The sequence below is a fragment of the Oryzias latipes genome, chromosome 1 (genome assembly GCF_053564925.1).
Source record: "Oryzias latipes strain Hd-rR chromosome 1, Olatipes_Hd-rR_3.1".
NCBI lineage: Eukaryota > Metazoa > Chordata > Actinopteri > Beloniformes > Adrianichthyidae > Oryzias > Oryzias latipes.
The window spans coordinates 20111703-20126644 of record NC_136237.1 but is presented as its reverse complement, the minus strand read 5'-3'; the positions used below and the strand labels follow the sequence as shown (position 1 = coordinate 20126644).

Sequence of the window (14942 nt, the reverse complement as noted above, 5' to 3'; positions counted from 1 at the left end):
TCTAGTTCTAATTTCTATTCTTGTTTCATTTCTATTTTAAATGTTTCTACAATCATGGGTTTGAGTCAATCGGATTTTTGTTTTTATGTCTATTTTACTTTTTACAAAAGAAAAAAAAAACATGTTTTAGTAGGTTTAACCTACAGGTGCATTGTCCCATTTGTTTGTTTTTTCCCCCCAAAAAACATTCAAACTTTAATTCAATCATAATTTCATGTTATAAATTCACAATAAAGGACTCGTCCAAGAGTTTTTTTTTGTGTGTGTGTATATGTGCTTGTGTGCCTAAAAGCGTGTGTAATTCTTTGTTGGGCTCTTAAGAGCTGACATATTGCAGCTATTGATCTTTAGTCCTAAAATCAACACAGAAGCCGGGATACTGACGACAGGCCGGGTACAGGGGCATCAGGGTGTCCTGATAGCGCACACACGGGTGGTGATGCTGAACACGCACACATGTACAATGATACAGTGGTCTGCAAACATCAGTAAAACTCAGTGGCTGTGCAGGATTTAATCAGTGAGACTTAAAAACAGTTTGATTTTGTGATAAATGCACTTTAAAAGCACAGATGTCTGCTTTGCTCCCTTTAAGCTACATACTTCACTTTTTCTTTATTTTGCTCTATCTTTTTAACAGCAGCATAATTTCACCTTTATACTTTGCATCAAAATAAAAAGAATCAAATTTTAAATCCTATAAGTATTTTATCTGGGGGGGATATTAAAGCAGACATTAAACAGATTTGGTGATGAGGTGTGAAATTAACTGAAATCTTTTTTTATTAACTTTATCTCACCTAAATATATTGAGAGCATTTTTCATCTATAAGTGTGTGCCTTACAATTGTTTAATTCCATTCATTTTAAATATATTTTCTGTGATTTTCAATGAATCTCTCAAATCAATCAATAAAAAAATAAAATAAAATAAAATTTGGACTCTTGCAGTTTATGGTTAAAAGGGTAAGGACGGCCATTTTTGTTTGTTGACTATACTACAGTTGTTTTGGGGAAAATCTAAACTAACATACATTTACCAGGTAAATAATCAAATTAGTTTTAGTTTGAAATAAGTAAAACTTTAAATAAAATACTAGAAAAGATGGTAAAAAGTCATTACAATGCATCGTTTAGAGAACATTGTGGTTTCATCTCAAAGCAAAAATTTCTTTAAACCTGAAATCAAGAAATTGAATAAAGTTTGTCAACGACGTTGTCATCTTTCTCAACTTGAGCAAAAGGGCTTCAAACAGGAACCATTCAGAACAAACTTGTATATTTTGGTTTGAACTTTTAGGCCCCTGATTGCATTTTAGAGCTGCTGTGTGGTTCTTTTTACTGCCTAAAGTCTCCAGCCTTCAGGGCCAAAACATGTAACTCCCAAACTCTGGATCCCACTGCTCCTCTTATTCGGTGTTGCCATCATGTCATCCAAACATTCTCCCAGTTCATTTAGTTTAATTACTTTTATTTCTGCCGTATCATAAGTCTATACTTATGATCATTTTTGTGCTTATAATAACCCACTTTGTAAATATATGTAGTTTATGTGTAAGTACTGCTATTAAAAAATGTACTAAATAATGCATTTAACTGATTATTAATGAAGTATTCATTTTCCAAAAGTTCAAAACGGTCTATGAAGCCCTCAGTAATTTTATAGGAATCATTTTAATTGATAAGGATTGCGACATTTGACACAGACGCCATATTTGTTAACCCTCCGTAGTCTGTGATGGTCATTGGTGAGTTCACCAATCAAATCGGTTGTTTAAAATCATGTAGGAATGACACCGCCCACCCATTATTTTCAATCATAACAAAAGTTATGGAACATAAATGTGACTCCCGGAACCTTCTCATTCAAATGAATAGGAAGGTGCGTCCAAACCTTTGGCCTGTACTGTATATTTCTGCTGTTTGCCGAGTTTAGTTTTATTTTTGTTTTGATTGCTTGAAATTAACAATTTCCAATCCAATCCAAAAGAAGCTGCAGTTGTACTAGAAAGACGGATGTCAATTACAAAACACAGTTTTAAAGAGATAGAACAAAGTAAAAGGGTTAAGTTTCCCAAACAGCAGCACTTGCTAATGAGTCTAGCAAGGCTTTGTCTTTATAGCAACTTCCATACACAAAAATATTTCAAAGAGCTTTACAGATATGTAAATAACCTTGGCAGCATTACATCAATGAAATGAAAGAATACAATATGGAAAATAACATGGTTACAAAAAATTGGAAACAAAAACAGAAAGATAGAGCGTAGACGGTGCAGGACCTCTGTGCTTCAACTATGCACTGTCTCCACAACATTTTTTTCTTGAGCTTAAAAACATTTCAATGTGTTTGTTTTTCCCCTGGTTTCAGATTGTGCTTGTATCCTTTAGTGTCTCCTGATGGTTCAGCGTCCCTCTTCAAAAGTCAAAAAAGCATGTCATTTGATTTCACGCTCTTTTATGCTTTAACTGGCTGGATAACAAGGACAGAAAACAAACAATGATGTGTTCATGTCTGTGTGTGGAACAGCTCTTCAGCATCTCTTAGCAGAGGATCCATTAACCTGCAACCTTCTCTTCTGTTGCCCAGCGATTAAGTAAACAAACTGTGTTTGACCAAATCCACATTCAAATATTTGTCCTGGAAGCTTCCTGCAAGACACACACGTCTGCAGCCATGTGCTGAGGTATATATACTGCGGCAATCCTGCTGGGCCAGCATCACGTGTGCACACACACAAAAAAGTAGATCCATCAGTGACCCAAACCAGAGATCTTCTCTTGGAATCATCTGAATCAGGCTACAAATTAAGAAGGTAGACCGCTACTTCGCAAAATTTTAATTTCATTCTGATCTGATCTTTCTCCCTCTCACTTTTTCTTTTTTGGTTTTTCTTCCCCCCAAAGTTGCAGCCGACATGGCCACAGTGGTCATGGAGAACTTCCTCGTCCAGGACCCAACTCCAAACTACTTCCCCATGTTTTTTCAGCACGCCGTATGCAGCGAGGATGAAGAGGAGACACTGGAGGAAATATCAGAGGTGAACGATGAAGGGGACAGAGAGGATGAGGTGGAAGATGAAGACTGTGAAACTCAAGAGGATGACGAAGAATATCATGGTGGGTTTCTCTTGAACCCCTCTGATGCTGTTCTGGACATGACCAAGCAGCTTCTCAGGTTTGCTGATGTCATCAGCCATGATGTCCGGCGGTATTTTGGTCGCCGGTCTAATGATCAACAAGTTTGTGACATCTACAGTGACTCTGTCTCCATCACTACCAGCGGATGTCTGCGTTACTATGACGACCTGCTGAAAATTGCAAGAGCAGAAAGTCCAAACATGCAAGACAGTGTTCCTGCAGGCGGTGCTGAGGAACCAGTCACCTTTGCCAGCGGCAGCAGTGGCTTGGGGCCCCTGGCTGAACTGTTTGACCACAGGGGTCTAAGTCAGAGCCGAGGCCAACCCATGATCAAGCGCCACCTCCCGCTGAGCTTCTGGACCGAGCCGGTCCCGCACGGCTCTCTGGCTGACTTCAGGAACGGTTCTGACCTTAGCCCCACAAACTGCGGCGCGCACACTCAAGACGGCACGCACGTCCGCAAACACATGAACTACAGCCTTCTTATGCACAGCAACACGCAGGCGCTCAGCAACATTCAGCCGGACTTCAGCGACCTGCTGGCAAACTGGGATCCGAACCTGGAGTTCACACATGCTCTAACAGAGGAGACAAACATGCAGCTCTGAGCAAACCGCTCACATGTGGAGTCCACAGCTGTGACAAAGTCAATAAAAAATAATAACTGCCTGGTGTTTATTTCTTTTTTTCTTTTTATTCCTCTTCAATCAAATTAAGATGTACCACAATTTGTGCACTAATGTGTCTTGATGCAGTTTGTACTAACTCTTCATCACTCTCTGTGTTGCAGTCTATAAATAGCTGTTTCATCCATAAGTTTTCATGTTTGACAGTTTTTAACTCTCTTTTGGTAATTTCCTGGTGGGGCAGGAAATAAAGTTTATACTGCTTATAATTTTACTTTTTAATTTGGAGAACTGTCACTGAAGTCATTACCTGACTGTTGTTCAGCTTCTTGTTGTGATGGATCTGTGTTTATCAACATCATGTGACCTTCTAGTCTTTCTTCAGAGAAGCAGAAGTGAAGTAAAAGTCACAAAGCTGTCAAGTGAGGCAACACAACAGAAGCCCCCCCCCCCCCCCCCCCCGCTCCCATCAGTAAAGTCCCAGACACCTCTGCCAGTGCTTTGATTTATGTGACCAAGGTTAAAATCTTTGTTCAATAATTAAGAACACACACTCAGCAGGTAATGTGTCCCTCTTTCATATCAAATTTTCACACGGCTTTCCCATTTTTTAAAATATAGAAACTTCATTAAACATGAAGTGTTAGTTTTTTTTTACACTAGAACAAATGTGTGTTCTGAAACAAACAACAAATTATGAATTTCAATAAAGGGTTGATAAAACATTAGCTGTGTACACTTTTGTCAAAAATCAGAAGGAAAAGTGGTCAATTTCATTTTTGGTTGAGTAATTAGAAAGATGAACACTTTTTAAATCTTCTATAAATGTGTTTACTTAATTAACAAGTTAATTGAATTATTTTACATTATTATTCATCAGAGTTTTTTTGTTTTTTGGGGATAGATTTTTGCCATTTGCCATCATTAAAATGCTTTTAGCTTGTATTTTTACTGCAGGACAGCAACCCTCTTCCGACTTAAACTGGTTTATTCTGTAATAACAGCTGTAACTTTCCATCAGGTCTATTTACTACCTTGAAAGCTACGTGTGTCTTCACCAAAGGATTTGCATCACAAAGTGTAATAAATATTTAACTGCTGTTAGAGTAGAGGTTGCAGAAGGTTAGATGGAGGAAGCTATGGCAACCCTTTAAGGCACATTTGTCAAATTTAAGGCCCTCGGCCCAAATGTGGCCCGCCATGTCATCTTATGTGGCCCGCCAGAGCATAAAAGTTTTTAATATCTAGGGGGAATCTGACTTGAAATATCGGATTAGGCAACTATACATTAGACTTAAACACTGTCCATAATAATAACAATAAAACATTTTATTTGTTAGGCGCCTTTCAAGGTCGCCGTACATAAAAGTGAAAATAAAAATAAAATAAAAGCAATCGAATGCACAATAAAATATACATATAAATAGGCCAGAAATAAGAAGTTATCGGAGGGAATAGGCGAGTTGGAAAAGATGAGTTTTCAGTTTTTTGGCAAATTGTGAGAGAGACCCGATGTTTCTGAGGTCCGGAGGTAGAGAGTTCCAGAGCCGGGGGGCAGAGCAGCTGAATTCTCTGCCCCCCATAGTGACAAGGCGAGCAGTGGGGACATCCAGATGAAGGGAGGAGGAGGATCTGAGGGTACGGGTGGGAATGGCCACATGAACAAGATCTGATAGATATGATGGAGCAAGGTTGTGGATGGATTTAAAAGTCAGAATAAGTATTTTGTATGTAATCCGGTGTGTGATTGGTAGCCAGTGGAGCTGCTGCAGAACAGGTGTGATGTGTTGGGAGGAAGGTGTTTGAGAGATAATTCTGGCAGCTGAGTTCTGAACGTACTGTAGTTTACGTAGAGTTTTTTGTGGTAAACCAAAAAGAATATATATATAACCTAACCTGACAGAATTAAATCTAAAAGGATTAATGCTAAAGTAACAAGCAAACATGTGTTTTCTATGCAACTGTAATTTTCACTTTAAAAAGTTATAATAAATAAATAAATGAGTTATTTAACATTAATGAGTAGTTACGTTTATTTTTCACTTCATTTCATTTAGTTTCATGTATAAGTTATATCTGGCCCTTCGAGGACAGTCATATGCTGATGTGGCCCTCAGTAAAAATGAGGGCCTCTGGAGAGGTTATAAGCAATGACTGGAGACCAGAATAAAAAAAACAGGATGTTCAGTGAAGACTACATAGTTTTTGAAATCAGCAGATCAGTTAAAAAAAACAAACAAAAAAAAAAACACTATTTTAGATTTGAAGGAGTCAACAAAATTGAGCTAACTGAGAAAATATGATTTCTGCTGCAACTTTTCATCAGAATTGTTGATGATAAAATGTTTAATAGAGAAATTCTAGAACTGCATAAAATGAAGGAGTGTAATAGTTCATTTAAATACTCCAAACTTGAAGTTAGAAAAAGCAAAAACTAGTTTCTATACATCATTTGGACTCAGGATGTTCCGCATTTTACAAATATTACTGACACCAAATGAGATATTTTTCAAACTTTTGTTTCTGTGTATGCGATAAACATCAAATTACTAACATCCAGTGTATATATATATAGAGAGAGAGAGAGAATAGAGAGTTTTTAATAGATGTTTGAAGTTAGCACAAATCTTGTGATTTATTTGATAAATATAGCTGGTTATCATCAACATATTAAGAAAGAAATATGCTGTGCTGTCTAATGGTTCCTTATGGAAGTATGTACATACTAATCAGGCCTGGACGTCCCAATGATTCTGATAAGTCTAACACACATTTCGCATAAAACATTTCAGCACAAAAAGAGTTGTTTTTTTTTTTTTTAAATCAGTTTTTTTCAAGCAACTGACCTGAAAAGTTGTAAATGTGTTATATAAAAACCACAAAGTCAAAAAAGAGGGGAAAAGCTGCAAACGGGACATGAGATGTTAACTTAAAGGTCTAATCTGCTTCTGAAATGTTTAACCACATGGCACTTTTTGATTGGCTTGTACTGCCTGGAAAAGTTACCCACAAGTATAACGTCTGATTGGATGAGAGAGAAGGCCAGTAACATTTCGACACACACACACACACACACCATCAGAGATAAATAAACCTACAGTCTTTCAGTATCATGCAAGCTGAAGCTGTCCCACACCTGACAGGAGGAGGTCACACAACAACACGAGGATGAGGAAGCTTCTGTGGGTGAGTCTGCTGGCTCTGCTGCTGCAGGCCTCTTGCATCCAAGCCAACCATTCAGATGACAGCACAGAGGAGCACAGAGATGCTCAAGACGACACAACAAAGGAAACCCCAAAGGAGACCTCAGCAGAGACAGACGAAACTGAACAACCACCAAAGAGGGAGAAAACAACAGAGATAGAAGAAGAGCAAGGCATCATGGTTCTGCACATCAACAACTTTGACAGGGCTCTCAGCGAGACCAGGCATTTAATGGTTGAATTCTGTAAGTTCTATTGATATTGTGTGACTATTTAGAGATCCATTTTAAAATATTTAAAGTTATTTGTGCTTAAACCTCACAGCTTTTTATCACTGATGTGGGAGACAGCATGTTTTATTTTAGTTTTTTGGGTAAATGCAGTGGACTTCAAGGTTGAATGAAATATCTATTACTAAATAAATTAATAAAATAATGATGATGAATTGTGGGATAATAATAAATGTTAAAATATTATGCAGCTTCTCTAAATAAAAAAAAATACATGAAGTGTAATCCACTTACAGTGTTTGGCAAAAAAAAGGTTGGGGGAGCAAATTGTCCAGATGCTGCAGTGTTGAAATTCTCCCACAGAGAATGGCAGAGGGGAGACCCGTCAGGGAAAAGAGTAGATGTGATAAAAGCTTGCTCCAACGGCTGCTTCCACTATCAGCCGCTCATTTTCCTGTTATCTTAGCAGGAGCTGCTGAGAGCCAGAGGCCTGCGGCCTGTAGCTGGGCACAGTTCTGCAGGAATATATTAACTGTGTGTGTGTGTGTGTGTGTGTGCGTGCGTGCGTGCAGATGCTCCTTGGTGTGGCTACTGTAGAAGATTTGAGCCAATTTATGCTGAGGCTGCTGGGATGCTGAAGGAGGAAGGCTCAGAAATGCGTTTGGCCAAAGTGGATGCCATAGAGGAGAAAGAACTGGCTGAAGAGTTTAATGTTGACAGCTTCCCCACCGTGAAGCTGTTCATGAACGGAGACCGAAAGGAGCCTATAGAATACACTGGTAAGCATAAATAGACACAAAAATGATTTAATATTATTGTTAAAAATTTTAAATGTAAAAGTTTGTGTTAACTAATGCAAAAGCTGTAACAAAGACAACAGGTACTTGGACTTGACTTGTCTGCCTTCGTTATCCAGGTAAGAGGACACCTTCAGGAATTGTTCAGTGGTTGAAGCGTCGCTCTGGACCTGGAGCTGCAGACCTGAACTCCGCAGACTCTGCGGCTGAGTTCATCAACACCCACAACGTATCAGTTGTTGGATTCTTTGATGTAAGTTCTCTCAATTTCATTACTTAGATTTTTTTTAAAGTGGTTGGACAGCTCAGTTGGTCAGGTATAGGACTGGCACATGGGAAATCAGGGTTCAATTCCCATGGGGTGCAATGAGCTTCATCCAGTGTGGGTCCTTCCTTCACGCTGTTCTGGTCCCCAGCCTGGATAAAATACAGGGTTGTGTCAAGAAGGGCATCCGGTGTAAACATTTCTGCCCAACCACCTGTGTGACTCAGTGAAAGCTTGTTTGCTGTGGCGACCCCTGAATGGATATGCTAACAGATAAACAACATTTAGTCATCGGACAACCCAATTTAGATACATCATCAACCTTTACATCAAACTTTGCCAGTTTCTCTTTTTGTCTCACTGTCTTTCCCTTTTTATGTTCATGTGATGCAAACAAAAAGACGTCCAATCACAAGCTTGCTTCTAACAAGTAGAGTCAAATACAATTGGCTAAAGGTGTGTTGTATGCACCAAACCCATAACCCTTTTCCCCACAACACTTTAATAACTTACATTAAAGATATCAATATTAAATGACTTAAAATGACACATTTTCTCTAACCTTGAAGCACCAAACAGTCTAAAAAACTCAAAATTACCAGGTTTTCATGTTTGAAGCTGTCATGTCAAAGATATTTTGTCATCGTTGCTTAAAATAAAAAGTGCTAATTTAAAAAAAAAAATTTCTTCTCTGTTAAAGGAATTTTTGTTTTTATGTGTTGATTCACGGACCATTTATCGAGATGCGTATGGAATCATGTGAGAGAAAGATTTACAGCTATACTGTTGTAGTTCATATGCAGCTCTTTGTTCCTGTAAAGGCATATTTATTTACTCTGATTGAACCACCAAAACAAATCTGTTCAGTTTTTTGTCATTCATCATAGCTTTGCTGTTACGCTCTGAATCCTAAGTCTACTGTTTATCCACAGGACATTGTTCCATGTAAAATGCTAAGACACAACTTTGCAAACTCAAACCACACTGACGTGTTTTTGTCGAGAATTATCAAATTAGCATAAACCTTTATTTTAGACTGCCATTATAAACTTAAACACTTAACATACTCTGACATATAGTCCTACTTTTCTTTTGTTTTTCTAAGCATAACATTGACTGATTTTGACTGAGACATCCTGGGAAACTGACAGCTGTCCTCAATGTTTCCACAAATATATAATCTGACACTGTGGAGACCTGCTCCACAGGTTCTCTTGGTTTCAAAACTCTTTTCATGTTAGATATTGCCTCTATATATCATTTTCTAAGCTTTTCTTTTGTCAAATAAACTCAGTTTTATTGTAACTTCTGGGAAATAAATTAATGTATATAGTAATCATTTTTCAAGATCTGGATTTTTTTTTTGCCTTTCTTCAAGACAGGTAAATCCAGTGAATGTGTCCCATCAGTACATATTCAAATGTCTGTTATTCTTGTCTCCCTTTCTGCAGAACCTGGAAAGTGAAGCTGCTGCTGTGTTCAAGGAAGTTGCTTTTGATTTGACTGATGTCGAGTTTGCAGTTACAGCATCTCCAGAGGTTTTTAAGGAGTATGAGGTTACAGCCAACAAAGTGGTGCTGTTCAAGAAGGTACGACTGAAACCCAGTTCAGGTCTACTGTCCACAGAGAGGCAGTGCAATGCTGGCCCAAATGAGTGAGCTTTACTGCCATCCATTGGTCAGAATTAGAAAGTTCTTGCCTAAATCCAAATGTTTCCATGAGAATATTTATAATTAGGCGTCAACAATTCATTTAACAATGATTCGCTTCATATCATAATTTTTGGTTGCTGACATAATTCATATTGGTTCATTTTAAACGATCCGATTCAATGACCTAAAAGTGATCCAGAATATCTTCAGCCTCTGTATGGTCACATGTCTTTCCACACATTGGTCTGGAATGATGGACTGATCATTTTTTGCTGCCATCACATGTGTTTTGTCCGCTGTGATGGACCTTGTTTTCACGTTATAGTAAAATAAACCCACCATGCTTCAATCCAAATGGTATTTTCCAATACCAATGTAATCCTCTTATGTCATTTTAAAACCATTTTTTAATGGTATCGGTCGATTCGAATAACATCTTGCCTCAGACAGATTGATCAGGATATAAATCGATGTATCAATTAAGTCAATTCACCGTTACACCCCTAATTATAAGAGTAGTAGTATAAAAGTAATGAGAGTTACCTTAAATTATCTTATTATTTGAGTTTTATGTCGAATAGATAACTTTTTGTGATTCTACTATAACTTCAAGAGTTTTTTCTAGTTTGATGACGGCAGAGCAGACTTTGAGCTGTCTGAGGAGGACAAGCTTGACAAACACAACCTGACAAATTTCATCAAGGAAAACAGCCTGGAACTGATCGTCCCGTTCAACCAAGAGGTAAACAAACATGATTATTAAAAAACAAAATGAAAATGAGATCCTCGTTTGCATTTGAAATAATCCATGTGTGTTTTCGTTAGACATCAGACAAGATCTTCACCTCTCGTGTGCGACTGCACTGCCTTTTGTTCATCAACTCCACTGTGGAGAGTCAGATGAGCCTGCTGGAGGAGTCCAAGACTGTCGCCAGAGAGTTTAAAGGAAAGGTAGGAGTGTGTGCATGCATTACGGTGCAAACTTTACCGTTTTTTTGAGAATGCTTTATCCATTCCAAGAGAATTCATTAAAGTACCACCGCTTTTTCTCGTGTAACGCAGGTGCTGTACATCCTGATCGACATGACAACTGCCGTGTCACATGTGCTGAATTACTTTGGCGTGTTAGAGAAGGATTCCCCCACTGTACGCATGATCAACATGGACACGCAAAAAAAGTTCAAAATTGCCTCAGAGATGACCATTGACTCTCTGAGACAGCTTTCCCAGGAGGTTGTTGATGACACTGCAGAGGTAACACTTTAGTTCAGCTGACGTGAAGTCAACCAGGAGCATTAAACTCAGTAAGCTCTTTTCCCTTTTTGATTGCTTCAGCCATACCTTCGGTCTGAGGAAATCCCTGAGGACTGGGACAAAGGGCCAGTTAAAGTTCTGGTGGCCAAGAACTTTGAGACTGTTGCCATGGACCCGACCAAAAATGTCTTTGTAGAATTTTGTAAGTTATTCTAACTTTTAATGTATTTAGTTTCCCCATAAAGAGTCTGAGTTCGCAGTTTAAATATGTGCTTGTCAAAGTCTATTAGTTAATCTGAAATTACTCTAAAATCACACAAATGTTCTGATTAGAGTTCACATATACCATCCATGAGGAATAGAATAGACCCCAGCCAGGTAGAGACTGACATGGGTTGAAGTCTCACTCCGATCATTAGAATTTACCTTTGAGTTGTTGGCAGGACTAACCCCCTTCTCTTCCCCATTGCTAAGAGTTCTCTGTTTACGTTCTCTCCCGCTAGCCTGCAGACCCCCAAACCCCCAACCAATCATTAGTGGTGCAACAAAAATGTATGTATTGGATACATTGGAGCTATCTAGCCGAACATTTTTAAACCAGGTGCCAGCTCAGACGAGGAAAACAAAGACAGTACATGGATCTATTTGTCTGAAAGTGGCTGATCAGAATGGAGCAGAGCAGGAAGCTTGTCACAAATATGCTCTTTTTTTAAAATGCCTTTTTTGTCTACTCCTGATTCACAATGATTTGAATAAAAATACTTAAGATGATTTTTATCCTAATTTTCCTAGTATATGCCCTCCATCATCAGAAAAATGCAACAAGAACATGTTAAAAACACCAAAAACACTATTTTCATTGGAGTGAAAGTATAGAAAATATGTCTTGTTTTACACTAATATTTAAGAAGCAAACATCTAAAAATAATTCTAAATCATAAAGGGTAAAAATTGTAATATACGTTTTATTAAGAGCAGAAAATCATAAGACATTTTAAATTTATTGTTACAAAATTGAATTAAAGCAAAAAAAAGAAAAAGAGCACTCTTGTAAAACATGCCTTTGTAAAAAAAAGTCTGAATGGCAAAACCTTGGGCCCGTTAAACTTTTTAATCTGACCCACCTAACTGGAATAAATTATACTTCAGTGTTTTGTTTTCCCTGTAATTCTGGGGTCTACCCATAGATGAAGCACTACAAATGCACTGACCTAGTCATTGCATTTGTAGAGTCAGAAAGTTTTTCTGCATTTATGTGGTGCTAGAAGATTACTGTACTTTCTTTTCGGATGTTCGTGTGTCGAGCAGTCATTTTTCATAACATTTTATCACCACATGAGCACCGCATTTCTTCATGACTTTTTAATTTTTGGAAGAAAAAAAAATCATTCTATTTTTGGGTTGCTTTGTGGTCCCCAATATAATTTTAATCCTAAAATTGATCCCCCCTCATCCCCCCAACCAGATATTGGTTTGTTGCTTTAAGGCCACACTGTGCAACAAGGGTAGTAAACACACCACATAATCATCAATTCCATTGTGTTTGAATTTGACAATACAACAAATATCAAGTAACAAACAAACAGCAGATAAACTATGGAACATCTCTTGGAACATCATGAAAAAAAAAACATGGAACATAAAAACTAGAAAATATATCCAAAAACTTGTATTTCTTATTTTCTCAAGCATTCATCATCAGTGTGGAACTTGAGGAAGCAGGATTGTGATTAGGTGTAAAACAGAGGTTTAAACTGCATTTTTGCTCAAAAAAAGGAAAAACATGTTAGAGAGAAATAATTGCTTTAAGACCAGTAGGCACGCACACACACAATTACTGTTCCAACTGATCCCTCACCCTAACCATGAGCTCATAGCCCCTCAAACCAAACTCAAAATCCCATATTATTTCTGTCTTATGAGGTGGATTACCATGACACTCCACACATCTGCTCCTGTTCTGGTCCTTCTGTCAAACGTTAGAACCCTTTGTGGCCTACGAGTCAAAAAGTTTGCCCACCCTTGGTTTAACTGACTTTGCCATCTGAAGCGCAGGAGACAAAGAGATGAGTCTTTAGTGCAATGCAGTCATTGACCACTAGGCGTCACTAACTGACTCTTAATTATCCACTTTCCCTTTTTAGCCACTTGCCGTTCTAGGTTCTGCTTAGATTCTCTGCAGCATCTAAAAACTATCACTGACAAGTTATAACATTCAGGTTGACAGAGTTGGCAGTTTTTTGTCACTAGGATAGCCTCTTCCACCCCTCACAGTGTCTGTGTGTGTGTAGATGCTCCATGGTGTGGACATTGCAAGGAGCTGGCTCCAATCTGGGAGCAGCTGGGTGAAATATATGCTGATCATGATGACATCATCATTGCAAAGATGGATGCCACGGCCAATGAAGTGGAGAGTGTGGCCATCGATGGATTTCCAACGTTAAAATATTTCCCAGCTGGTGACAAGGAGGTGCTCATCCAGACAGAAAGAACAAATTATGTATGCATACATATACATATGTTTGTGTGTGTGTTATTTTCTCTCAGGTGATTAGCTACACTGGAAACAGGGATCTAGAAACATTATCCAAGTTTCTCGACAACGGTGGAGTGCTGCCACAGGAGGAAAGTGATGAGGACGACGACGATGAAGACGAAGCTGACAAAGACAAAGCTCAGACAGATGAAAGGGAAGATGCTGATAATCAGAGCAAGGTTTGTTCTGCCGCTTCACTATTTTCTCCTTCGTTGGAACTAGATTCACTTTTCTTTCTTTACCTCAGGGGACAGACGATTCTTCAGAGAAACCAACAAACAACACATCCAAAGATGAGCTTTGATAACAGTTCAAACTAAGATCAATTATTCTTTCATTTTTCCTAATAAAAGCTGTGCAAGTTTGACGTAATTTGTGATCATTATTCTGCCTCTGGTGCTTGATTTTTATTTTTTATTTTATTCTTTTGTCCCGACCTGAGCAAACATATGGAAGACAAGAGCCTTTATTTCTAGACATGTTTTATTTTTACAACTGTGGTTTTTGTCACATGTTTCAAGGGCGATTTCCATGAACTTTGTTTGTATTTTAAAACAAAACTTATGTGTAAATATGTTAATTTAGGGGAACCTTTTTACAGGAAAAGGGTGGTTCTAGACTAAGAACTTTTAAAAAATATATAGTTTACACAGTCCTTTAATAACTCACATTAAAACAATGGCACTCTGTCCATTAAATTAAAGACAAAAAGATACTTCATTGTGGAGAAAAAAACAAGAAAAAGTCATAACAAAACACAACAAAAACAGTATGTAAACCAGTAAGCTATCAAAATTGAAACACAATGTTTTCATCCCCAATACAACAAAACCTCCTCCAGAGCCCAAAGGCTTTGAAGCCTTTAGGGTCACCGATCAACCCAAAAGTAAGCAAATTCAACATTCACACGACTTTTCAGAAGAGAAAAAAAACATAAAGGGAACATCCACACTACCAACACAGAGTAAACGATTCTTTCTCGTTAACCAAATTGAAAGTTTAGTCGTTGAAAAAATAAAATTAAGTAAAAGTGTATATTCAGTACACTTGGGACCAAAAACAAACAATGGGAGCCTTTGACACTAATTTTCCAAAACTGCAAAAAAAAACCTTAGCCTGTTACACCAAATCACTAAATGTGCAAGAGTTTCAGATACCTCAAGAACTTAGTCGAGGTGTACTAGAGATAGCGCTCACACTCTTACATCAAGAAGAGCCTAATTCAAAATCCTCTTGGG

General features: G+C 38.0%; 1 protein-coding gene across 1 annotated transcript; it reads left to right on the top strand.

Moving 5' to 3' along the window:
• Positions 1–6843: 6843 nt before the first annotated feature.
• On the top strand, positions 6844–14076 carry pdia2 (protein disulfide isomerase family A, member 2). The gene is made up of 11 exons (XM_004065963.5): positions 6844–7215; positions 7773–7979; positions 8117–8250; positions 9714–9851; positions 10540–10656; positions 10740–10865; positions 10977–11168; positions 11250–11370; positions 13460–13638; positions 13716–13883; positions 13952–14076. Exons 1-11 carry the CDS (start codon positions 6936–6938, stop codon positions 14006–14008), a joined length of 1719 nt encoding a protein of 572 aa, XP_004066011.2. The 5' UTR covers positions 6844–6935; the 3' UTR covers positions 14009–14076.
• The last annotated feature ends 866 nt before the right edge of the window (positions 14077–14942 follow it).

What these genes read in the sequence shown, in the direction of transcription:
- pdia2 (XM_004065963.5), top strand. Translation starts at nt 6,936, where the DNA reads ATGAGGAAGCTTCTGTGGGTGAGTCTGCTGGCTCTGCTGCTGCAGGCC. An exon ending in GGAGCCTATAGAATACACTG is followed by an intron (nt 7,980 to 8,116) that starts GTAAGCATAAAT and finishes TTCGTTATCCAG; the next exon opens with GTAAGAGGACACCTTCAGGA. An exon ending in TCGTCCCGTTCAACCAAGAG is followed by an intron (nt 10,657 to 10,739) that starts GTAAACAAACAT and finishes TGTTTTCGTTAG; the next exon opens with ACATCAGACAAGATCTTCAC.